We start from the raw sequence: 26,820 nt of genomic DNA, 5'->3' as shown, positions 1-26,820 counted from the left end.
GTTTTCAACATTGCTAATAATAATAAATGTTTATTGAGCAGCAAATCAGCATATCAGAATCTTTGTTTCTCCTAAGAAATTTTAAGAAAAACATTCAAGGCAAGTTAGTGTGTGCAACATAAAGGGAACTACGAAATAGCTAACTTTGATCAATAAAATACAATTTTAAGTAACATTTTGGCAAATAAATAATTAAGATACTAAAGTGAAATCATTTGTGATTTTCTTTGCAATACGAACTGAAGTTGACCCACACTTACCAGTCGAGTTGAAGACTCCAGGTGAGGGTGGGGTAAACGTCTCAGCCAGCAGCGTGTTATAAGGAGAGGTTCCTGTACGGGTTTGCAGCACGGGGTTCGTCAGAAGATGGTTCCCCATTGTAGCTAAAGCAAAAGAAGAAAATTCTTCACATCATAAAAGTCATAACATTTTATAACTTTATAAACGTTATTTAAGCAGCAAGGCAATGAAGGCCATGTTACAGGTATGCTGTGAATATACACACTGCTATGAGGTCATGTAAAAAACAAAAATAAACTTTTTTGTATTCTATGTTTTCTTTTCATTTATTATACAATAAACAAAAGCAAAAAAGACCTCTAACACTAGCTTGCTCTATTCTTTTTCTATTCTGTTTACTTTTTATTTAATATATCATTTAAAAGCCCTTGCTATGTGTACTGCATTAAACTAACTGAGACTTGTTATAACACTATATCATTGCTCTTTTGTTGATTTTGATTGCTTCCATTGTCCACATTTGTAATTCGCTTTGGATAAAACCGTCATTTTAATGGGTAAATGTAAATGTAAATGTAAATGTAATGTTATGCCAATGGAGACTTCTGGCAAATGTTTACATTTGTAGCAAATTTTTATTAATAGATATGTTTTAGATTAAGTTTATGTATGGAGTAAAGGATCGAAAATACGGTCAGGCACTTGCAAAGGGGGGTGCTTTGGGGGCTTAAGCCCCTGCTGGTTTTCCAAAATTGCCAAAAGTGCCCCTTTCTCAAAATGCATTTGAATTATAATAATATGACAATGTGTACAACAGTAACACATTTCTCAAAACTCCCAGTGACAGTTATGTTTAGGAGAGGGGTTAGGGGGTGGAACCTATGCTTGTTTTCTAAAAATCATAATGTAAGTTTTTCACAAACCTTTTGTTCAGAAAAGTGGCATACTTCTGCTAGTCACTGACATGTACATTAAGATTAATAGTCTGGTGTATAGGGGTATAAAAAGCTAATTCACATCAAACCTGTTAATGACCATGAGCATTCAGGAAGCAGGAACTATCAGTTTTAAAGGAATAATACATAATACGATAATAGAATGGCTATTTGCACTTTACTTGAAAAAAAAATGAATTCCCTAATGTCGCTGTGTGATGCCGTAATGGTGTTTATATGCAGTGAAGCCGAAATGTATTTGAAGAGTAGTCGTGGGGTGTAATTCTATGCCTCACTGTCAGACGGAGTCATTGGGAGGGAAATGGTAATATTTGCTATTATGTAGTTTCAAAGAGCAGCCACTGAAATGTGGGTTCATTCCATAGTGAAATGTGAACACTTGCAGTAGACAAATGTGACTCAGACAAATGGAACATTCAGTATGGCCCATAATGCAGGCACAGAGCTGCAGCCTGGGGCTTTCAGAGAGAAATGCCATGAAATTAAAAAGAGGCCAGTATGACATCGAGTGGACTGAGGCAAAGTGCAACCTTGCGCTCTCGCCCTATCATCTATCAGAGAGGACCGCCTCAAGAATTAATTTTAGATGTGCGCTTGCTCACACTCGCCATTTTTACACACATACTACGTACACACATTTCTTACCTCTTGCAGGAATGTTCCAGGTTTAATAAAAGTAAAGCTGTGCCATCAGCATTTGTGGTATAAGTTGATTCACACAGAAAATAATTCCAGCTCATTCCTCATTAAAGTCAGACACAATGTAGTAAACACACTGTTAAGCATACCAACAAGACTTAAACATGAAACTAGTGTGACCTGTTCCATCTGTCAACACAGCTGAAGCCCCACAGTACCGTTTAAGCTAGGTAAAAGATGAACTAAACATGATATGACTTGAGAAAACATGTTCAATTTTAATATGCAATTTTCCAGCACTATTTTACATGCCGCAAACTCCACCCACAGACATTATGTCAATAGCACATAACCAAATGTTCATCATCCATCCTTTCAGATCAATGCCATTAATAGTTTCTAAAAGAGTCATAATTGCGTTCTGTATTAATCAACATTATGCCACAAATGCTGTCAATAGAGATTAATTTGTACCGAACCTTTGAACATTCCTTTAATTCCTGTAAATATCTCACTGGTGTGTGTTGTGTAAAATGTGAGGGGGAATCTAAGCCAGCGGGGGAGAGGTGGAGGTATGGCAGCGGCTCTTGGAAGCACAGAAAAGACTTCACATGGTGGTGAAGTGGGAAATGAGAGTGATAGGATATGAATCTGATAAAGACAGTCGTGTCCACATGCACAGGCCCTTTCATTACCCTCCATCTCTACTTCTGGCTGCCATTCACTCTTGTAACATCCCCAAATCTTCTCCCGCAGCACAAAACCCTGCCGTTTCCTCTCCACAGAATCAATTCTTCTTTTTTTTTTGCTGCTATATGGTTTAGATCTGCCTTTCTGTATCGTACTTTCTCTCTCTCTCGCCTTGATTAAAGTCCCCGGAAAGCAACAATCGGCGCACTGCAGTGAGGATGCTACTGTCATTCTCCTCAATTAAAGTAATTACCCCCTGTTCATTCGCCGGCTAATCACTTCATTAAAAACAAAATGGATAGAATTAGCATAAAGAGTGGCGGTTGATTTAGCTGCGGCTTCTCTGTCGTCGTCACACTGTCGTCAAACACTGATCCCTGGGATGATCTGAATGGTGGTGACGCCACACTCAGGATTTGGTGATGGAAACAGTCTGCCTCTCGCATTTTCTCTCTATTAACTATCACTCTCTCTATCACTAAGTCTCCTTTTACAGTTCAATGTTTAAGTGCTGAACGTAAATGTCAGATCATGAAAAATCTAATATCTGAGATTTCACTGTATTCTGAACTGAATATATATATTTCTCACAGCGAATGTCATGGCAGATGCCCAAATAAACATAAATGGAAAAATAATACTGTTTTTCTGTGGAGGAATGTAGTTTTAAAGAGTTTTTTTTAGGTGAGAATGTACAGAATGTGTTAAAGGGGGGGTGAAATGCTATTTCATGCATACTGAGTTTTTTACACTGTTAAAGAGTTTGATTGCTAAACTTGAACCCATACTTGAACCCATGCTAAACATGGACAAAGTTTCAAAAATTAAGTTGTACGTTTGAAGGAGTATTTCTGTTCCAAAAATACTCCTTCCGGTTTGTCACAAGTTTCGGAAAGTTTTTTTCGAGTATGGCTCTGTGTGACGTTTGATGGAGAGGAATTTCCTTATATGGGTCCTGAGGCACTTCTGCCGGAAGAGCGCGCGCTCCCGTATAGCAGAGCACTGAGAGCACAACAGACAGTCACTGATCAGAGCGAGAGCGTCGTGAAATGTCACAAAAGGAGTGTGTTTTTGGTTGCCAGGGCAAGACAACCCTGCACAGATTACCAAAGAAAAAACAGCATTAAGGGACCAGTGGATGGAGTTTATTTTTACAGAGCATCAACGGAGTTGTGCAAGTGTTTGTTCCCTGCATTTCTAAAATGCTTGTTTTACAAACAAAGACCAGTTTGATGACGGATTTGCGTATCGTTTATTTCTTAAGGATGATGCAATCCCAACAAAAAAGGGTCACGATCGTGTGTTGGAACCACAGGCGGTGAGTAAAACTGCTTCAAATATCTCTGCCTCCTTGTTAGTGCGTCCGCCTCCCATCGGAGACCCGGGTTCGAGCCCCGCTCGGAGCGAGTCGTTGCTGCTGCTGCTCTCGTTCAGTTTCAGCCTTCACAGCTGTCACAGCTTCCAAACGCTCTCAACACAAAAGCCTACTGGCACTCGTGATTCATTAGCTCCGCCCACACGTCACGCCTCCAGGCGCTCGTGTTTTTCCGGGAAAAATCGCTACAGACTATCTTTCTCTTATGAATATAATAAAACTAAATACTTTTTGGAGTTATGAAGAATGCAGTACTACTCTATAGGTACTCAAGATTAACATGATATTGAGTGAAAACGAGCATTTCACCCCCCCTTTAATAAATAATTGTATTGAGAATGTGAGAACTTTTTTAGACTTCAAATATGCAGTTGGTTAATAGGATAATGTCTATTTGAAAATTAGCTTTTACACTTTCAGATATTTGAGCTTCAGGGCATCAGTGTCCTTTCTGCGCTCATGAACCCGCCAAGAGCAGCCTCACCTCAGCCAGATCTGCTGGAATTTGCCGCTGGCTCTGATATCTCTATAATCGTTAAACATGAGATATAATTTGTTTTGGGTAATTCTAACAGGCAGTCTTTGGTTTTATTAATCTATTATTTGTTCCAGAGCAAATAAGTTTTGGCTGAGGGCAAAATTTCATCACATTATATTTTATGTAGCTTTAAAGTGTTAGTTCATCCAAAAATGAAAATTATTTCATTAATGACTCCCCCTGAATAAAGTTGTAATTTTCTCTTTCTTTTTGGACCAAAATGTATTTTCAATGCTTCAACAACTTCTTACTGACCCTCTGATGTCACATGGACTACTTTAATAATCTTTTTATTACCTTTCTGGACATGGACAGTAGACCGTACACACATTTTCAATGGAGGGACAGAAAGCTTTTGGACTAAATCTAAGATATCTTAAACTGTGTTCTGAAGACGAACGGAGATCTTGAGGGTTTGGAACGACATGAGGGTCATTAATGACATAATTTTCATTTTTGTATGAACTAACCCTTTAATGCTGTATTTCAGAGCGCTGACTTTGCACTTTTGACTGAACTGTGTAGCAACTTTTATGATGGCTGTTGTTGTTGTTTATTATTCTATAAATACTATTTTATAATCATAGTAGTATTTAGTATAGGGAAACTGTGTGTGTTCGTGATGCTGATTTTTGTGACATTGTTCAACCATTAGATGACGACAAGAGACTGTTTTACGAGTCAACCGTAAAGCATTTATTTTGAAAGAGACTGAAACGGAAGTTCTTTTTACTTTCAACAACAGTTTGTTAGACGCAGTTAACAAATGCATTGAGCAGCACTATCATCAGAAATCACCCTTAACAGATGAAAGGACGGTACGACAAAGATAACCCTTTCCTCAGCAGACATTCAGACTAATGTTTTATTGTGAATATGAGATTGAGCTGAAGAATGAATGCTGTATCAGATGCAGGTAATCACCAGTGTTAGAAAGTAGCTAGCTACAAGTAGCGGCGCTACTAGCTAACTACATTTTCCAGCAAGTAGTGATGTAGCGCAACCAAACGCTACATTCTGTTTTGCGTTCTGACGAGTCACAAGCCTGTAAATGCACTGAGGCAGCGCATGCAGTGTCTTCTTCTGACTAGATCACAAACTAAATTTGATCATTACCACCATCTGTTGTGCTATCACAAATCGTGCGGCTTTACAGTCTGTTCCACGACAAGAGTTTGTCTGATGATATTGCAAAGGATATACAGGAATGGACATTTCACATTAATCAAATGTAATTTATGTGAAACAAAGATTAAAATGCCTACAGCTGAATCACAGCCGTGCCGATATACAGCCATATCTCACGTCTGTGATATTGCTCATAAATATATATATATATATATATATATATATATATATATATATAGAGGGTTCACTCATATTATCATTAATAGAAGAAAGTGCAGAATGCAATTTGGCGGAATAAGTCCCACGCTATAAATAAAAGTGCCAATCGCCAATTGGTAAAATCACAGAAGCTTTGGTTCCCATAAAGACATTATTGTCCTGAGGCCTGATATTGCATATGCACATTGGCTGGACTGAACTGAAAATATATGATTTTTAATACTATTTAAGTGTAAGAAACTACATTTATGGGACCTTTCATATCAGATTTTACTGATAATGCTAAATTATGTTGTTTAAATGTGAATTTTTACCAGCAGTTTTTAAGAATTTGGCATTTTGAGTAGATAGGACTTTAGTGTAAAAAATGTCCATTTAAGCACAGACACATATATACAGATGGGCTCTGGTGCATGATGGGAAATTTTAAGGCAGAAGGTGGGTCTCACCACGGTTGAGAGTTGGAGTGCTGTTGATGTCTCCTGCCATGAAGGATGACTCTGTCTGTTTTCGCACTGTGTCGTTCCACATACGACGAATTCGACTCTGAAACAGATGAGCGGGGTAAGTTGGTATGTGGAATATAACAGCAGTTTATAAATAGCAATGCTGTCAGTGTGCATGCATGTCACCTGTCTGTGTACCGCTGCATGACGTGCCTGGCTGCCGGTGTAGTAGCGGTTATTGGCACGAAGGGCAGAATTCTTCAGCGATCCATGAGAGCTCGTAGTGGAGGTGCGACTGCAGCAGTAAGAATGACGCAGGCACTTGCTGTACTCCTTATGCACCTAAACACAAAAACACATTTACACTTAAGCAATTACTGTAGGTAAAACAACTAATCTACATGAAAACATTATGTAATGTTTCAGACACATAACTGCATATCAACTGCAATCAAATAAAATTGCATTGTAGTTTATATGTATAGTAAATGCAATTAGCTTAACTTTAAAATGCTTTCAACCCACTTAGTAGGACTTAAGTACATCTTTATATGTAATTTTAAAATTACATTATCTTTGAAATATGAAATGAACTGCTGAATTTACAGACAAGCTTTGGATCTTTACATATAATACAAACTTTGTCATGTATTTATAAATACGTTTACAATGATGAAGTTGCAATTTTTAATATTTGAATGCAATTTTAAGTACATTTAAAAATATATTAACTTTGTATGTAATATAAATTATAATCAAGTACTTTATACATGCTTTAGTTTGTTAGCCAACACATCAAAATAAGTGTACTTCTTTAAAGCATGGGAAAATATTACAAATAAAAAAACATTTTCAATGTACTTTAATGCAAAATGTTTCATTTGAAATTATTAAAGCATTTTTTTTTAAAGTGTACTCAAGTATACTTACAAACGCATTCGTGAAAGTGTCTCTCTTTAAGTACACTTAAGTGCCTTAAGTTCCCGAATACATAATAGTAAAAATTCCTGTCCTGCATTTATTGTCTGATTCGATAAGTGATATCGGTCACAATAAGGTCACAATAGGAAAAGAAAATTTGGTTGCAATTTCTGATTCATTTCATTTCCAGTATTATTAGTTGTGTTTTTTATAAATGTATTTGTTTAATGCCATCATCATAAACATGGTCTCTTACTGTGTCAGATAAAAAATAAAAAAAAGCTCTAATTGAAAAAAATAATGATTTCACTAGATTATACATTTTTGAAACACATTATACATTTAATGATGTATTACTTTGTTGTAAAGTCTCGGTGCATTTAACTACTTTTTGTTAATAGCTCAGATAGCTTTACTGCTGTTTAACTACCTTATACAGTAAGTAGCTTGGAAAGCTAGAGTTTCAAAACTACTTCCTCAACACAGGGCTCAACCAATGTCATGTGTTTGGGGCGGGGCTTTATTTAGCCAAACAATGGAAGATGGAGTGCTTGAAAACCTGTTCGAAAACAATCATAAAAAACTACTCATATAAAACTAATAATATCATGGTACAGATGAATCCTAACCCAAAGCTATTCCTAAAAGATTATTTTTAACTTGTCTTAACTTGTGATGACCACCATCTTTGTCTTTTTTCCATATTTAGGTGACTTCTTAAGGAAATTTTGCAGCAAATGTTTCCCCAAAGTATTATCTGGGTATGAAACATTAATGGCACTGACCTTCTTCTGTAGAGCGCAGTGAAAGATGAATATGAACATGCCCTGGAAGGCATTAAAGGTAGTAAAAAGATATGCCATGATGACGGTGTTCTCATTGATGAAGAGGAGGCCGAAGGCCCAGGTCAGACCCAAGAGGAAGAGCAGTGCGATAGCCCCCAGAGCCCAGGACCTGAAGGAGAACATGCACACGTTCACAATAAATATACAATAAAAACAATGCATATTTTTGGCGGTGGAAGACTCTCACTTAATGTTATCCAGACGACTGGAGTCGGGTTTGAGGGCGGAAGAATTACGGATCATCTTGTGGAGTGTTATCATGAGGAACACCAGGTTTAACTAAAGGTCAAAGGTAAGAGAACAGAAAAATGGAACTTAAAGACTCCACGAAAATAAAACTTTTCCCCTTCATTCTGACACAAATGAAAGCCAATTGGCTATTTAAAAACGATAAGCCTTTTAGAAAATATCTACACAGGAAAAACAATTAAAACACAGCTTTCTTCCTAAAAATGAGCCTCATTCATAAAACATAAGCAGAATTTCCGTGTAAATAGTTAGAAATAGAAATTGTTCTAGCTTAAATTACTGCAATTAAACTCAGCCATTTACATGTGAATGGTGATATGAACATTTATACAAAAATGCACTTGGTTCTTGTTGGATGAGAGATCCAATGCAAGGAAGAGAAAAACTTACAGAAAAACAAAAAACTTTTTTTTTCTCACAAACTAATAAAAACAAAAACAGTGCTAAGGCATTAGTAAAATATGTTATAATTACAAAACTGTCAGCAAGTTCCCATATCTAAACCTAATCTAAGATCCACACTCATATAAAGCTTATAACAGCCAAAACATAGTCGTCAGCAGCAACAGATCCATAGGTGAACAAAAGTGCTTTGTTTGATATGACTAGCGCAGCACTTTTCAGGGAGGAAAAAAAAGAACAAATTCTGTGAGCAAAGCAGAGAGAGCACTGAATGTTTGGAGAGAACAATACCATGATTATGAAGGACACAGGGCCAATAAAACTCCAGATGAAGTAGTTATCCACCCTCAACCAGCACCTACACACAAAACACACATGCGATAACTTCATCAGTAACATTTTACTATTCAAAGAATGATCACTTCATTACAGGCAAAACTGCACATGCATTTTATGAAGTAGCACAGTGTTGATCATCGATTTCTTTTAAATAATTGAGATATCTTAAAATATTATTACTATAGAGATGACAATACATTTTTTTGGCATAAAAACAAGCTAATAAAAGAGCAATAAAAGTCTAGTTGAAGGTTAAGCTCAGTTTTTTAATCATTAGCACACTGAGTCAGCATCTAATTTTCTGCACTGTAGTCAACATTCAAAAGTCTGCAGCTGTGCTATTTTTCCACAGTCGCACACACATAAACACAGACCAACACACGCTTGCATGGACACAAACACGAGGAGCAACACACACTCACACATGCAGTAATCAGCTTAGTTAAAGGTGCTGTAAGCGATTCTCTTTCAAGCACACGTGTCATTGTCTCACTATAGGATTGGCTGGATGACATGACATTCCGTCAGGAAGTGGCTCCCTCCCCTAGGTATAAAAAGGAGCGACGCAACGTCATCATGACATTCACAAAACTCTTCTCGCAATCCATCCCCAGCTCATTGTTAGGGTCATTAAGTACCGCAACTATGACTGTAGCAATGCAGACTACCCTAGTTAGGGAGGGAGATCTGCAGCTTTGGAAAGCTCTGTGGGAACAAGATCTCATGCAAAGACACAACATGAGATGTCTTAGAACATCTAAAGAAACTGGGATTAAAATTAAACACAGAAAAGAGTGTTTATGCACCCAGATAGTAGATAATGTATCTGTGGTTGTTCAGTGACATTTCAGAGAGCGACTGTCAGAGGAGAGAGTGATAAAACGTATGTAATGCCTGGCCGAATTTCGGAAAGGGAACAGTGTTTCTTTTTGCACATGCCTCAGACTATTAGGTCTGATGGCCTCAGCTCTAATAGTCATTCCTTTAGGCAGACTATTTATGAGAGGGTTTCAACGCTGGGTAGCCTCTCTGAGACTGGACCCATTATGGCACTCCCGGAGGAGAGTGAGAGTGAAAACAGCTGTAGTCTTGGCACTGCGTCATTGGCGTCAGCCGTGCTTTCTGGTGTAAGGTGTACCTGTGTGTGTTATCCAGGCCAGGAAGGTCATAACAACGGATGCATCGTTGTCCAGCTGGGGGGCCATTTCACAAGGGCAGGGCAGTGAATGGGAGATGGGGTCACCATCTGAGCCACTGTCACATAAACTATTTGGAAATGCTGTCCCGTCTTTCTAAAGTTGAATCATTTTCTTCCTTTTCTGAAAGGACATCATGTTCGCGTGAGAATGGACAACACTACAGTTGTGGCTTACATAAACAGACAGTGAGATCTCAGATCACTTCCCTTACACATTTTGGCACGCAAACTGATTTTGTGAAACAATGCTTGTCTTTTATCCCTGATGGCAATGCACATACAGGGCATCATGAACCGGGGTGCAGATCTGCTGTCCAGGGAAAATCCATGGTGCCATGGTCCCTGCCCCTTCACAAAGATCTGGTGTCACAGGCAAGGGGGGATATTTTTCATCCTCATACAGATGGCCGGCACTGTGGGCCTGGCCGGTGAGTGGCTAAATATTAATGCGGCTGGTCTGCCACACAGTGTCCTCAGAACTATACAGAATTCTAGGACCCTGTCCACTCAGTCACTCTATGAATGTAAATGGGGTGTGTTTAAGCGTTGGTGCACGGCTCGACACATAATCACCTTTCAGTGTCCGGTGGCAGTTATTCTATATTTTCTGCAGGATTTGATAGATCAGGGTAAAGCAATTTCAACCATAAAGGTGTTTCTGGCCGTGATATCTGCCTTGTCATGTAGGTTTTGATAACAAAACTTTTGGGCAGCACCCTTTGGTATGCAGGCTTATGAAGGGTGTGCATCGTGTTTTACCAGTTTCAAAACTGATTTATTTTTCATGGGATCTGGTTCTCATGCTTAATGCACTTTCTGTGACTCCATTTGAGCCACTGGACAAGACTTCAAATTATTGTTGTTTAAGATGGCTTTTGAAACCTTATCCTGCTTTTATGCTCAAGGTGGTCAATTCTATAATACCTCTTGAGTTAAAGGGTTAGTTCAGTGTGCTTATGTTGAATTTAACGCAATGTCATGTCTCCCAGCCAATCGGTGCTGGTGTACTGGAATTGGGCTTCTTAAGAACCGGTGTTACGCCAGTAACCTATCATTTGGTTAACTTCCGCTAAATTAGACCATGCCTTCTAAAAAATTCCCACACTTTTGACCAATGGATTTATATACCTTTTAACCATAACTTTTGTGGTTGTTGTTTATTACAATACAATAATTAATAGTATTATTTTAGTCATTTTAAAACAAAAGATAGATAGATAGATAGATAGATAGATAGATAGATAGATAGATAGATAGATAGATAGATAGATAGATAGACACCTTTAAATAAATAAACAAATATAACATTTTAAAAGTAAAACAGTCATTACAGGAATTTCCATAACTTTTTAAGATTTTATTTATTAGATTATAAACTTCCTAAAATTGACAGGTTTTCCATGACCATGGAAACCTTACATAAGATTATTTTTCCAATATAATGTTAAAAATAGTGTGTTATGCAGCTTTAAAATGTGTTCATGTAAAGTGAATTATGACAGCAGGACCTGTCAGATAAATTACTGCTATTCCAAAAAAAAAAAAAAAGTTAAGGATGTTGCTTTTGCAACATCCTTAACTGAGTTCATTTATTATTCACATGATGACCTTCGTTAGGCCAGGATAAAATGACAGCGACCAATCTCCAACTGAACTCCAAAATACATAATACCAGTATACGTTTCCTAGTGAAAGATAATACTGCACTATATGGAATTTAAACTTGTTTAAAGAGGGGATCAGAAATCAGCAGCCATTGCAAGTAGACCGCTTCACACGTACGCTTTCTTTGTCCCGTAGCTGCGGTAATCAATGGCTGCTGAGATGCCCACCACCAGGGCGGGAAAGCAGTAGCCACATAGGTAGTAGTACTTCTTTCGGGAATATTCGCTCTCAAAGACCTCCACCAGCATCAGGTATAACTGGATTCCCTCTAGACACATCCAGGAGAACGCAGCCAGGAAAAAGAAATGCAGCAGGCCCGCAAAAATTGGGCATGCAATCTATTCGGACAAAAAGATGGAAGAGGGGTTAGTGAGAAACGTATTAGAAAAACTAAATTACATTTACTCACCTTCATGATTTTTTTTTTTTTCAAAACAGTATGACTTTTTTTCAACTGTGGAACATAAAACAACATATTTGGAAGAATGTAACTAAACATGTTGGGTGACCATTGACTTCCACCGTTTGCACAAAAAAAAAAAAAAAAAAAAAAAATACAATGGAAGTCAATGGTATGCTAAACTGTCTGGTTACCAACATTCTTCAAAACATGTTCAGTCATAATTTATTTTTTGGGCTGGGGGTGGACAACCCCATTAGGTCTGGTCCACTTTGCACTTTATTTTGGTCCAGAAGCACTTACTTAGACAGGAAGAGACCCTCTGACTGACATGTGAATTACAGATTGTTTTTATGTTAGTATAAAACTCTGTCCTCTAACACTTTAAAAAACTAAATAAATGCATGATGATAACCACATATGAAAGCGTTTTATTTTACTGGGCTGCAGTGTGAAGGAAAATAAAATGTATCTGGCACATAAAAGGACTTCCTGCAGAAGTATCTTCCAATCGACTGGCTGAATGAATGCACAGCAAATCAGTACGCATATCACATAATATTATTAATATTCATGACTCAAGTCATGCTTGGCACAGTTTGTGCACTGAGCCTGACGGGGGAAGTAAATTAAGTTTAGCTGTTAAGTTTTAGGCTGAATAAAGACATTTTTATGACTTGTATATATTTTATAGTAACTGATGTTTCTGGAAAGTTTGGTTTTCAAGCTTTCAAATCATATCTTGTGTAAGTATCCATGGCAACTTGGCAACTATACTTGCAAAGAGAGGCTGATGAGATCCATAATGCAGCCCCCACACTTTACATATTGTTTCTAGGCCCCAGCAAAGCGGAAGATACAGATCTGCTTGTGGATTTATCATTTACTTGTTAAGTGCCTCATTAAAAGTCTTGTAAAATGATTTTGATTTCCAGCATTTGAACACAGCCTGAACTCAGGACGATGCATTAAATCAACCAATCAGATGACAGAACTGCTTTCAGCGGGAAACTTTTGGTGTCAATCGACTGATGTGAAAGGCATCACAATTTGAATCATCGAGAAACGAAAATGTCACAATATCCTAATCATTTTAAAATGTGTCCATGCTAATTTACATTTCGGAAGAGAGCTGTATGATATATTGATTACGCATTTAATCAGCTGCTCTTGAATCTGATAACATAGAAGAGCTGTCACTTAATAGTATAATTTTCGCTCTGAACTCAACTTTAAATCATTCACAGTGTTTAATGTTTTAATCGGTTGTTCTTCTCTTCAGAAGGGTTGTTTCACTAGGGTTTTCATGTTTGGTTGACTGACTAAAACAAACCTCATTAACATCAACTATCAAAAGATATGCTTTCAGTTGTCAATGTAAAACTTAAGTTAATGCTCAAAGCACCACAATGGGTACTGTTTTAGTTGGCCAACCAAAAAAAAAAAAAGAAAAAAAAGAAGATGAATCCATCCCTAGCAGACTATTTTGTCAGTACAAATTTGGCCACAATTTGTCGAGACAAATTTTGAAAATCCTAAAATTCCTTTGATCCTAAGCCAAAATATGTAGTCTTAGATCACTAGTTTGACATTTTCACTGACAACCGATTATATCCTAATCTAATTTAAAATTATGTTGCTTGGTTCAAAATCAAAATTACATACCAAAGAATCAACAGAAAAAGGAGCAGCTGGTTAAATGCGCAGAATCAACAAATAATAATAAATAAAAGTTGCACAATGTTGCCTGGAGACATTTTTTGTAGAAAGTCAGAGTGGACATGTTTTCACAAGCTCCAAAAATGTTAAATTATGTGAATAACATGCTATAAAGGTAATGTTTGTTTCCTTTTCAAGAAAACCCTCGAACGGCGTCCTCTAGGGGTCACTATGGGGGAGTGCTTCATCGTGACCCGTGTCTGAAGCATACATTGAAAAACACCAACAACACTTTGGCCGGCGACAGCCAATGACATCACTACCGGTGCAACTACTATTAATAGGCAACGGGAGAACACGTCATCCTCTTCTTCATCTTCACTGACTGTTCTGTTTGAAACATACATTACCCGAGTTTGTATACAGCGTTTGCACGAGTGTATTCACCTCTTGCGGGAATAGCGATGCATTCTTGGCAACAGTTTCGCTTGCGCTTCATTTCTGTGGTAATCTAGAGGTTGTGCAGAGCGTGTTTAGCTTCAGCGGGAGCTGAATGCATTCTGCTCCTTGTGTCGCAGTGAGAACATGGAAAGGATCTGGCGGGAAAGTTCTCCCTGTCAGTAATTTCCTTTTGTTTATATAGGAAATGTGTCTTTCTGCAGTTTTTTGACAGATGGTTTATATCATATCCTTCTCAGATAATCACATTATGCTGCACTCCGGCTTGAAAAAAAAAAAATCCTGCATCCACAGATTCCTGCATACTAGTTATGCCAACATCGAGGAGTTGCATGAGAATGGTGGAGGCATCTTCTCTTAAGATGTAAGGCTTGTTTGTATACATCTCGCCTTTTCAATCTTTTCAATATCTCTATCGAGACAGTGGTTGAGAAGTTCAGGGAGATGAAGGTGTGCTCAGTGGCCTATGAATCCTTCATTCCACGAAGGTCCAGGTCTGAGCCGTACAAACACAGGGGTCCTGGCCCATCTGGATCTTAGGATCAGAAATTGGGACAGAAGGCTAGTGTCATGGCTCGAGCCCTTCCCCACATGCGGGTAGGGGTAGGAGGAATCACGGGTCAAAGGGAGGTAGGCAAGGTAAGAGAGATATGATCCAGACAAGGCGTCAGCGCTTTTTAGAGTGATACTTGAGTATCTACTCATTTCCTTCAGGGGGTTATAACATCTGTCTTATCTTCCTCTTCCTTATTCCCTTGTAACCACCATCTCTCCACCTTACCATGGTTAAGTAGAAACTTCCTGCATTAGTTTCCTATTGTAGTGATATTAGCTTTTGCAAACTTAGGGAGGCAAAATAGTGTAGTGATGGGTACTCGCATCACCAATAAAGTTATGATGTTTGGATCAAATGTTACATAAAGGGATAGTTCACTCAAAAATGAAAATTATGTCATTAATGACTCACCCTCATGTCGTTCCAAACCCGTAAGACCTCCATTCATCTTCGGAACACAGTTTAAGATATTTTATATTTAGTCTGAGAGCTTTCTGTCCCTCCATTGAAAACATATGTATGGTATACTGTCCATGTCCAGAAAGGTCATAAAAACATCATCAAAGTAGTCCATGTGACATCAGAGGGTCAGTTTGAAGCATCGAAAATACATTTTGCTCCAAAAATAGCAAAAACTATGACTTTATTCAGCATTGTCTTCTCTTCCAGGTCTGTTGTGAGTGTGTTCAAAACACTGCAGTTTAGTGATATCCGGTTCACGAATGAATCACTCAAAGTAACTGGATCTTCTTGAACCAGTTCACCAAATCGAACTGAATCGTTTGAAACGATTTGCGTCTCTAATGAGCATTAATCCACAAATTAATTAAGCTGTTAACTTTTCTAATGTGACTGACACTCCCATAAGGCATAATGTCACGGACAGCCATCTAACGTCCCAGGGGCAACTCCCATGGAAATGGTAGAGATGCTACTAAGTGCTCACCTTAGTTCTGACCTGCACTCCCCTTGACACAGTGGCATGGGTATACCGTTCCCCACAGCGACCCCTAGAGGACGCAGTTTGAAATTCCCTTAAAAGGGAACATCTCAGGTTAAATATGTAACCATGGTTCCCTGAGTAGGGAACAAGACACTGCATCCTCTAGCTTTCTGCCATGCTTCAGACGCAAGCTTCAGATGACGTGGATGACGTGTTTTCCCGGCGCCTATTTATACTATAGTCATACCGGTAGTGACGACATGGGCTATTGCCAGCCAGTGTGTTTTTATGTTTTTGAAAGAAGTCTCTTATGCTCATGAAGGCTGCATTTATTTGATAAAATAAAGTTAAAGTAGTAATATTGTAAATTAACTTTTCTACTTCTAATATACTTTCAAATGTAATTTATAATAAAATTTTCAGTATCATTACTTCAGTTTTCAGTGTCGCATGAACCTTCAGAAATCATTCTTATATGCTAATTTGATACTCAATAAACATTTATTTTCATTAGCAATGTTAAAAACAACTGTGCTCCTTTTTCAGGATTCTTTGCTGAATAAAGCAAAAAAAAAACAGCAGTCTTTAAATGATAGTCTTTACTGTCACTTTTTATACATTTTTAATGGATCCTTGGTGAATAAAAGTATTCATTTTTCAAAAAAAAAAAAAACTTACTGACCCCAAACTTTTAAACTGTAGTGTATTTATTCTCTCTTTTATATCAGAGAGCAAGAACATGGTGAATGAAACCCTAGTGAAGTATGCCAGAATGTGATAGTCTGCTGCATCTTCCACAACTGAGCACTCAGAACAAGCACTCATCTGAACTGTGCCATGCAAATTAATGCAAATGACCTGCACTTAATGCATTTTGCATTTAATTCCTTCAGTTAATCGGATGCTTAAACAATGTAGAAAGCATGTTCTATCAGTGGGTGCACATAAACACTACAATCAGTGGGTGAAATTAATTCTCATTGGATTTTCCCCTTAATATAGATCATGAATCTGCTCACGTGGTACTGTGTCTTGTCAATGCCGATGAGGAAGAGGAGCTCGGCGATGAAGAGGTTGATGCAGAGGTTCTTGTGGATAGTGTTGCGGTCGGTCTGCAGGCCTCGCAGGAAGCAGAAGGTAGAGATGCAGATGGCAAGACACACCAGTGAAATGACGATACCCACCCATGTGATCACAAAGAGGATCAGCTCATGCATCCTGCCTGGATACTGAGAGAGACCGAGAGATGGATAAGTAAAATGGTATAAACTGATAGGTTGCCTGATGGAGAGTGACTTATGTAAAGTAAATGTCAAGCGTAAATTGCTGTGTGTTTGTTTGTGTATTTTGTGTGCAGTGTGCTAGCGGAAAAGTTGTTCATGTGCATGAGAGCTATATTCACATTTGTTTGTGAGCAGGTGATGAATGTAAAGAATGAATATGTGCACGCGTTCACTTACGTCAGGTTCGTGATGTACCATGAGCACGGCAAAGTTGGTTAGATGGCTACAGGAACAAGTTGTGTGTGTGCTGTTGGTTTCCATCAGCCTGCAGCCTTGAGATGACCACTGGCCCGTCATTGAACGCTCAGAGTAGTTCCAGAATGAACAGTTTGGGCTGAAATGATTCTCAAGCTGCAAAGAGAAAGCAACAGAGAGACTGAAAAATATCGGTTTCATTTAGGACTCATGTGCGATCCCTTCATGGCCAGGGGCCATCTAGCACTTACTGTACAAACTGATTTTCACTGTATGTCTGAAATAGCAGTTTCTGCACTGTAAAGGCAGCACAATTAGACTAAATTATAAACAATATATCTCTCATTGATTCCTGAGTACTGAGACGTGCTACAGAACTGACAAAAGGAATTATGTTTGGATTCATCTATTCAACATGTTCAGAAGAATTCATGTTCATGGAGCACAAGCGATTTTCCTGCTGCTTTCATTTGCTCACAAATGTGGGTTGTTCGGTCACAGCAAATCTGAAAAAAGGATAGTCTACCAAGAGGCCTACAGCAACTCTGAAGCAGTTACAGGAATTAATGACAGAGAGTGGTCATTGTCTGCATGTGACAACAATATCATAAATTCTCCACTATGTGGCTTGTATTGGAGAGTTGCAAGAAAAAAGTCACTTCTTAAAAAAGGCCATGTGCAGTCATAAATGAGCTTTGCCAAAACACACCTTGAAGATTTTCTATTTGAATATACTTTTAAATGTAATTTATTGAGTGATGTAAAGCTGAACTTTCAGCATCCTTACTCCAGTCTTCAGTGTCACATGATCATTCAGAAATCATTATAATATGATGATTTGCTGCTCAATAAACTTTTTTATATTAACCACTGTGTTGAAAACAGTTGTTTCGATTCTCGGATGAATAGAAAGTTCAGAAGAACAGCATTTACTTGAATTGTAAGACACTGTTTTACTATATTTAACTTAACTATATTTAACATGAAATACTGAGCTCTGAGGACAGATGATTTAAGGGGAAGTGGGGGATAATAAAAAAATCATAATGCAAAAAATGATCATTTATACATGATTTTAAACAAAATTTGTTCATGTTTCCTGAAGCTAACCCCATGTGTGAAAGGTAATGTTTCCTTGCTTATTTTCTAAATGTAATGTAATGAAATTATAATGTAACTTCTTGCTTGTGTGTGCATGGGATAGTTTAAGTACCTGTAAATGTCTAAGTGTGAACACCACAGGCTCCGTCAGAAACACTCTACTGGACTCTTTATTGATTGACGCGGCGATGACGTGTGAATTCACTGACAGGCCCCGCCCACCAGGCCCCGCCTCCATTTCCATCTTCACAGATGCATTTTCAGTGGATAGGAATGAACCCAGATTCTTATAGAGCACAAAGACCACTTTTACCTGGCCTGTACAGAGAAACACAACAGAAGAAAGAGGGAGAGAGCTATTGAGTGGCAAAAGGATCTGAATAACAACTAAGAGGAAAAAAGGGAGCGGTAGAGTGAGTTGAGTGAAGGTTAAAATGATTTGGACTGGGAGGGGTTGAGTGAGTGATCGGGGGATGAAGGAATTTTAATATGGAGGGCAACGGAACATTCATCCCTTCAGCACTCACTCAATCCGTTTCTTCTGTATGAATATTTCATGTGCGTTTGTTTCAATCATACTAATCTCACTTCCCCCGCCCAACCTGCCTCTGATGAGAAGCAGCGCACGACGATGCGGCTTCAAAAAGAGGCTAAATGCGGGAGTGGTGGAAAAAGCGAAGAGTAGGAGAGCTGATGGCGGGATAAGATGGCTAAGAGATGGAGGGGGCAGGAAGGAGAGAAGCAGGAGAAAAGAAAAGAGTGCCGAGATTGCTCTGTCAGCCTGAAAATGATAGTAATCTAGTCGCCTCTCGGGCTGTTTGATTAAGAGTGCCGTTAAGAAACCATCAGGGAAGAAATGGTCTCAGTGCTTTTGTTAATCTGATTAGGTTTATTATTATCAACCAATAACCGGGTAAACCGAAGTGGAAATTTTGCTAAGCTTCAGTGAAATTGCACAGGGCCAAGTTGTGGATTGTGAAGGTTGGGACAGGAAGAGAGCGAGCGAATGAGCTGTGACTGACCGTTTCGGCTGTATTGTTTGAAGGTGGAAGCCGAGAGCTGGATACTGCTGTCACTGGGACCGTTCTGCGGGAACGACAAATCCTGAGACTCTGTCTCCGTGTTCAACACACGTACCTCTAGGTCTGAAGGCACACAAAAACACACTTTAAAAAGTCTGAACTGTAATAACACAGCAAAAAGAATATAAATTATGCAATACAGTTTTTAGCTAGACTGTTCCATGTGAAGCAGCACCACCTGTTTTTCAACATTGAAAATTATAAGAAATGTTACTTGAGCAGCAAATCACTGGAGTATTGATTCTGAAAATTCAGACTGGTGATCAAAAATAGAAAAATAATTATTTAAAGTAGTTGTTGTAATAGTAATAAAATCACAATTTTGTCATTTTATCAAATAAATGCAGACTTGAGCATAAGACTTTTCAAAAACATGAAAAAATATCTTTTTGACCCCAAACTTTTGAAAAGTGGTGTATATTTATTTAAAAATCAGAGTTTTTTTTTTGTTTGTTTTTTTTATGGCATTGCTGTGAAAACCTTCTTTGGTACTTGTATTTTTAAAGGGGACATCAGATAACTATTATCATCAATTTTTTTACATTTAGTTTTGGTGTGACTGCCAGCTCAGAAAAGCTAAAAAGAAAACAAGCAGCCAGTTTGTTATGGGCTGTCTGAGTCTGTAACTGTGTCGCCCAGCAAACTATTTCAATTTGCAGACGGTTTCTACATAGATAGCTGGCTATTTGAATAAGTCCACCTCCAATATATATACAGAGTCCAAAACAGCATTTCACGTGTCTCGTGGAAGTGAGGGGTGAGTGAGGAGTGGGGTGAGCAGTAGCTTATTATTATTATTTAAAGAGACATGCTCTTCACGGCTCGCTGTGAACAGAGCTGTTTTTGACAAGGTAAAAAGGGTGTTGTTTTACACGACCACTGAGGAATTGCAACCAAAGTATGTTAGAGAAATTTCATGAGGACCCTAAAGTATCTGGGCATCAGGAAAATGGGCATCAGATGTCCCTTATACTGTACTGTCATGAACCATCAATCATTTTTAGTTTCTCCTCAACACAAACTCACCGACATTTGCAGCGTGGTCTGAGAAGTGATTATTGTACATGTTATTGGCCAACAGGAAGGCTCCTTTCTCCATGACGTCCAGTAGCATGGTGGCTGTGTGCGCCTGCTCCGTGCTGTTCATGTCCTGCCACGACTCTAAAGCCTCAGCACGCAAAAGATTATCCACAGTCTGCACAACCGCCTGCACACACATACATACATGTACACTTCATTATAATTGCACTCGACATCAGAGATGATAAAATATGACTCTCTGTGAATGTTCCATCTGTGAATCTTACGTAATGGCTGAATTTGATTTCTACTAAGGAGCAACATCTTATAGGCCATTATAAATGACAAGAGCGCTAAAAGAAAGCCTTGGGCAAGATGTAAGGTATCATCATTGCTAGAAGTCTCCTTCCCTCTCTCTCTCTCTCTCTCTTACACACACACACACACACACACACACAACAAACCAGCTGCAGTTAAAAATCCTCTGAGGTAGGCATATGCAATAAAAAAATATGGATGGCACTTTCTAAGACGCCTGTATATTTTATGCATTATGAATGCAGTCATAATGCCACACTGTAATGCATTATATCTTTTAATTAAAAGTAACCACCAATATAATATATTATAATACTTTATGGTACTATGTTTAAAGACCTCATAAAACCAAAACGAGAGTTTAATTTTAATAGATATTTTACAATGCAATTTATTCCTGTTACACTATATATTTTATCTAATCTTTTTTTTTATCAAAAGAATGATAAATAATACCACCTATAAACAACTAGAAAGCACCAAATCATGGTCTGTTGATTTTAATGTATAAAACAGAAGTATTACTCAATGCTACAGTACATATTATATTTGAATTGAATCTTTGAATATTATATTTGAATTGAATCTTTATAAGGCATCTTATATATACAGGCTTCCCAGAAAGTAAATTAAAAAAAAAAGTCTGGGATAGGAATCAAGAATAGGTATGTGTGTGCAGTAACACGGAGGATAAGAAGAGATACAAGAGTTGAAGTGTGTCTGTGAACTCATAAAGATAACACTGTACAATACCTGAACATAAGCCCGGCAGGTCCTCTCTCTCTTCTGCCACTACAAGACACAATGAAACAGCTTTCATGCAGTAGAGTCTTGCAGATTCAATCCGACATTTAGTCAATTTCGAATGCAACTTACAAAATAATGCTACTGTACTTCTACTACTACTACTAATGCATCTACTACAATTAATTTGTATGCTTAAAACATTCTCGCAGAAATCATCCAGCTCTTTTTCATCTATCAAAAAATTCTTGATCATCGCTATATATATCTTGTGGCATAGATTCAACAAGGTGTTGGAAACATTTCTCAGAGGTTGAGAGGTTGGTCGAGTATTGGGTTGAGATCTGGTGACTGTGGAGGGCATTTGAGTAAACTGATCTCATTGTCATGTTCAAGAAACCAGTCGAAGATGTTTTGAGCTTTGTGACATGGTGCATTATCCTGCTGGAAGTAGCCATCAGAGGATGGGTACACTGTAGTCATAAAGAGATGGACATGATCAGCAACAATGCTCGGGTAGACTGTGGGGTCTAAACGATGCTCAATTGGTTCAAAGTGTGGCAAGAAAACCAGCCTGAACCGTTGAGACAAGGCAGGATGGATCCATGCTTTCATTGTTTTTACGCCAAATTCTGACCCTAGCATCTGAATGTAGCAGCAGAAATCGAGACTCATCAGACCAGGCAACATTTTACAATCTTCAATTGTTCAATTTTGGTGAGTCTGTGTGAATTGTATCCTCCCTTTCCTATTCTTAGCTGACAGGAGCAGCACCCAGAGTGGTCTTCTGCTGCTGTAGCCCATCTGCTTCAGGGTTCGATGTGTTGTGTGTTCAGAGATGGTTTTCTACATACCTTGGTTGTAACGAGTGGTTATTTGAGTAACTGTTGCCTATCTATCATCTCTAACAAGTCTGCCTATTCTCCTCTGAACTCTGACATCAACAATGCATTTTTGTCCACACAACTGCTGCTCACTGGATATTTTCTCTTTTTCGGACCATTCTCTCTAAACCAAAGAGATGGTTGTGCGTGAAAATCCCAGTAGATCAGCAGTTTTTGAAACACTCAGACCAGCCCGTCTGGAATCAACAACCATTCCACATTCAAAGTCACTTTAATCTCTTTTCTTTCTCATTCTGATGCTCGGTTTGAACTTCAGCAAGTTGTCTTCACACATCTAGATGCCTAAATGCATTGAGTTGCTGCCATGTGATTGGCTGATTATCAAATTATCAAAGCTACTAACACATTAAAAGGGTCGTGGGGATTGTTACCACTCAGAAAAACAGGTATATGCAGACCCTGCGTTCATGTGATTCATATCAAGGCTGTGAGCTTAGAGGGTATTTCTGGGCACACTGATGTGGCAGCAAACAAAACATGAAGGGTTTGTTTAAAAGGCAAATGTGTGTGTGTGCATGTGTCACCTTATTGTAGTTCCTGGCTGCCGATTCCTTATTTCCAGGTCTGAGTGCTTGCAGCTGTGCATCTAATATATCCAATAGCTGCTCGATGAGTCTGACAGAGGAACTGACATCACCAGCATGAATGTGACCCTGCGTGTGGTTCACCAGCTCCGCGGCGATGTTTGCAGCATTCTCTCCGCTTTTTATCTACACAGTGAATACACACACACATACACAGTCTGGTCTCTAAAGCTCAATCCCCTGCCGTGCGCTGTGGGGTGTGAGCTGGGGGTTTCTGGGTTTAAGCTGCTAGACGCACAGACAAAATCCTTAATGACACTCTAAATCAAGCTATTACAAAAAAAAAAAAAAAAAAAAAAACTAAAGCGTGAAACATGATAAAATTACTCATTTGATTTGGAAGCAGACACATATTCCATTGTGTTTAAGTTATGCTATGGTATAACCACTCTTTGTGGTGTTCAAAAAACATGGTGTTATAATAGTATGTCAAAAACAACAACAACAAAATCTCAATACCATTGTACTCTGTAACTGAACATTTTAATTTAATGTGAATCTTTAGATTTTGTTTTAACCTTTGAATAAGGCCATTTATTTACTTAGGCCTTTTACATTTGACAGTTATCTTATGTTCTGTAAAGACAATAGTGAAAAACACATTTATGTCAAATTTGCATAATGTGTATGGACCTAATAAAGAAAACACAGTTAGCGGCAGTTTCCTAAAAATTGCAGAATGACACTGCGTGTGGTAATGTGAGCTGAGGCCGGATTGATAATAGCTGAGGTAGCAGACAGAGCGGGACAGGGAACGGGGGTCAGAGCAAGTTAAAAGCAACTTTTTAGTGGCCTCACCTTCTGGGCCACCTGGTTGACCCAAGGCGAGGTGCAGTTACTTAGATCAGGGCCGCGAGGATTCCACAGCACAGGAGAGGACAGACACTGAAAGGATGCGATGCCTGAAAACAGAAGACAAGATTTAAGGAGGGAGAGAAAGAGAGAGAGAGAAAGACAGAAACCTTGGGTTTTAAAGTCTTTTATATTATACACACACACACATACACACACACACACTACCAGTCAGGATAAAAACTACAAGCTTACGCTCATAATTATCATTGGGTCTGTAAATAAAAAATAAAAAGTTTATTTATGTTACACTACTGGGTTGATAAACAAACATGAACATGATGATGAAAATAGGCAGTCTTTAATAAAGAAGCTAAATCCATACAGAGGAAAGGCTTTCAACACATGTTTCATCGAGAAGAGCCGACAACAAAGAACAGAAAGAGACCAACTTAAATACACCAGCAGACAATGCTAATTAATGACACACACCTGGAAAAAAATGACAACTAACTCAATAAAAGGAAATGGTTCAAAAGGAAAACAAAGTCCAAACTGAATGATACGCTGAAAGATCACCCCCAAACCTGGACGGCACAACCTTGCGCCGTATAGAGACGGATGAGGTGGCAAGGAGGATGAGGAGATGGCGAAAGGGATGGCAAAGGGTCAAATTTGTGACAGAGAGATGCAAGAGGAGGATTGGAAGCAGGATGACAAACAAAATCCAGGGAAGTACAGGTGGAGGAGATGACTAGAGAGGAGCCTTGAGCAGTATTGAGTCACCCCCAATCCTGCATAATGTGTATGGACCTAATAAAGAAAACACAGTTAGCGGTAGGTGAAGATCCAGTAGGTGAAGATCCATTCCACAGACAGGACTGCGCTCCATGGCTGCACTGCTGGGGGGAGGAGCCAAGATGTGATGGGAACACATACTACCTTGGGGATGAACAGAGGCGATGACAGCAATGGAGGTGGAGTGATGCCGAGGATCCAGGCACCTGAGATGTAGGTAAGGATACCGAGGCTAGAAAGCAAGCTGGTGCGACCGAGGTAGGAGGCGGAGCCTGAGGGAGTCCACAGCAGAAGTGTGGTAAAGCCCGACCCAGGTGGAGCCGACTGACTGAGGGACCTCGGCAAGGCCAAATGGCTGATGGTTCATGTCGGAATTGAGGGTGGGAAGAATGCCTGGATGCCTGGATGGAGAGAGACGAGGTGGAGCAGAGCCATCCGAGGCCAGAGGCGGAGCCAGGGACTCCTCTGGTGCAGGATGCGAAGTGTCCCGGCAGGCCAGAGATGGAGCTCCACCTCTGAAAGGAGGTGACATAGAGGGACTGACGGGGGATGAAGATGACTGAACAGCATAGTGGCTAAGGACTGAGGAGACTGAAGAAACTGACAAAATTCAAGCAAAGATAAAAAAAGTCTCTTAAAGCAGCTTGGAGAAGAGGCGGGAGAGGGAGGCTGAGTGGGTCGGAACAGCAAGTCGGACAGATGGGTGGTGGGAAAGTGAGCGGGACTTGCATTCAGTCCAGCGTGCAGGAATGTGGACCATCCCGGAAAGTGGTCTGATTGGTGTGACCGAAGAATTCCTCAAGATGGTCCTCAAGTGAGTGGTTTACCTGCTCAAGGCAGAGCAGCAAAGTGATCCATAGACTAAATCAAACAAAAAACACTGACAAACTGAAAAATACACCATGTAAATCTCCTTGCTTAATTCACTTTATAAGTCGAGTATTCAGTCACACTGCTGTGTTGATAAACTCACAAGAATGTTCACATGAAGTTAGGCAGTCTTTAATAAATCCATAAAAGGAAAGTCCAAACAAAAGGAAGCCTTGCAACACATATAACATCGACAAGACCCGATAACAGTGAACAGAAAGAGACCACAGAAAGAGATACACCAGCAGACAAGGCTAATTAACAACACATCTGGACAGAATGACACAACTGACTCAATGAACAGAAATGGTGCAAAAGGAAAACAAAGTCCAAACTGAATGATATGGTGAAAATTTAAAAGGGTCTACATATATTGTTTTTTAATTCCATCAATCAATCTATGATTTTGGCAAAAATGGGTTTAAGTGGCAAGTTAAGGAAAAACAGTGAACAAATGTCCAGACTATCCCAGGATGCACCTTATTAAGGTGGCTGAGAATAACTTATGCTGTAATAAAGGCAAAGTGAGGCGACACTAAGGAAGCACATATTAAGACTGTCCTGATTAATTTCTCCTTTTTCTGTAGGCACTACATAATTTTTATGCCTCCATTTCGGTATTTAATAGCTTTCATGTTTTTTACCCAAGTCTTTATATTTTCATAAAAAATAATAAAGAAAGAGTTGACAAAACGTTTGACTGATAAAGTATAAAAAGTCAGAATCACTTAATTCTTCATTAAAATAATACAACAAAATAAAATTAAAAGTTTTATAATGTAAAGAAAAAAGGCAAATATATACTAAGCACATATATATAACACACACACACACACACACACACACACACACACACACAGACAGACAGATAGATAGATATAGATATAACATCTCATATAAATATTGCATTATTTAATGATTTTATCCATAATATGAATAGTAAATATCCAAAAATATTCTACATTTTGCTGTTCAATATGCTCAATCGTTTTTTTTTTTTTTTAAATTCTGTGGAGGCACTGTCTCACATCCTTGGAGAAAAGAAAATACTGATATATACATATAAACATGAGTACACAAACAAATTCATAGCAAATATACTACAAACAAACAGACTGATTTTATTCTCAACTCAGTGCTAGACGATAAGAAAGAAAGAACAGGGCTGCTCATCTCTTTTCTGTGAAAGCTTCCGCGAAGCACACTTTTTTCACGGAAGCACACTTTTTTCACAAAGCAAACTCATACTGTGGAAATGAGT

The 26,820-nt window shown here is 38.7% G+C and overlaps 1 protein-coding gene across 1 annotated transcript in view; it reads right to left on the bottom strand.

The window, feature by feature from the left end:
* adgrl1a (adhesion G protein-coupled receptor L1a) overlaps positions 1-26,820 on the bottom strand; it is a 146,450-nt gene that overhangs the window by 6,059 nt on the left and 113,571 nt on the right. Inside the window, exons 9-23 of the mRNA XM_052552665.1 lie at positions 23,898-24,001; positions 23,040-23,225; positions 21,620-21,658; positions 20,555-20,735; positions 19,469-19,591; positions 18,559-18,764; positions 17,328-17,501; positions 16,887-17,096; positions 11,968-12,188; positions 8,940-9,006; positions 8,185-8,276; positions 7,938-8,106; positions 6,418-6,573; positions 6,235-6,331; positions 261-383 (exon numbers count right to left, since the gene is read on the bottom strand). Of these exons, the coding sequence (XP_052408625.1) occupies positions 261-383; positions 6,235-6,331; positions 6,418-6,573; positions 7,938-8,106; positions 8,185-8,276; positions 8,940-9,006; positions 11,968-12,188; positions 16,887-17,096; positions 17,328-17,501; positions 18,559-18,764; positions 19,469-19,591; positions 20,555-20,735; positions 21,620-21,658; positions 23,040-23,225; positions 23,898-24,001 (2,148 nt within the window). The remainder of the gene's footprint in view (positions 1-260; positions 384-6,234; positions 6,332-6,417; positions 6,574-7,937; positions 8,107-8,184; positions 8,277-8,939; positions 9,007-11,967; positions 12,189-16,886; positions 17,097-17,327; positions 17,502-18,558; positions 18,765-19,468; positions 19,592-20,554; positions 20,736-21,619; positions 21,659-23,039; positions 23,226-23,897; positions 24,002-26,820) is intronic.

Source organism: Carassius gibelio, chromosome A3 (genome assembly GCF_023724105.1).
Source record: "Carassius gibelio isolate Cgi1373 ecotype wild population from Czech Republic chromosome A3, carGib1.2-hapl.c, whole genome shotgun sequence".
NCBI classification, from domain to species: domain Eukaryota; kingdom Metazoa; phylum Chordata; class Actinopteri; order Cypriniformes; family Cyprinidae; genus Carassius; species Carassius gibelio.
The sequence above is the reverse complement of the archived record's forward strand: the minus strand, read 5'-3'. Positions and strand labels throughout refer to the sequence as shown.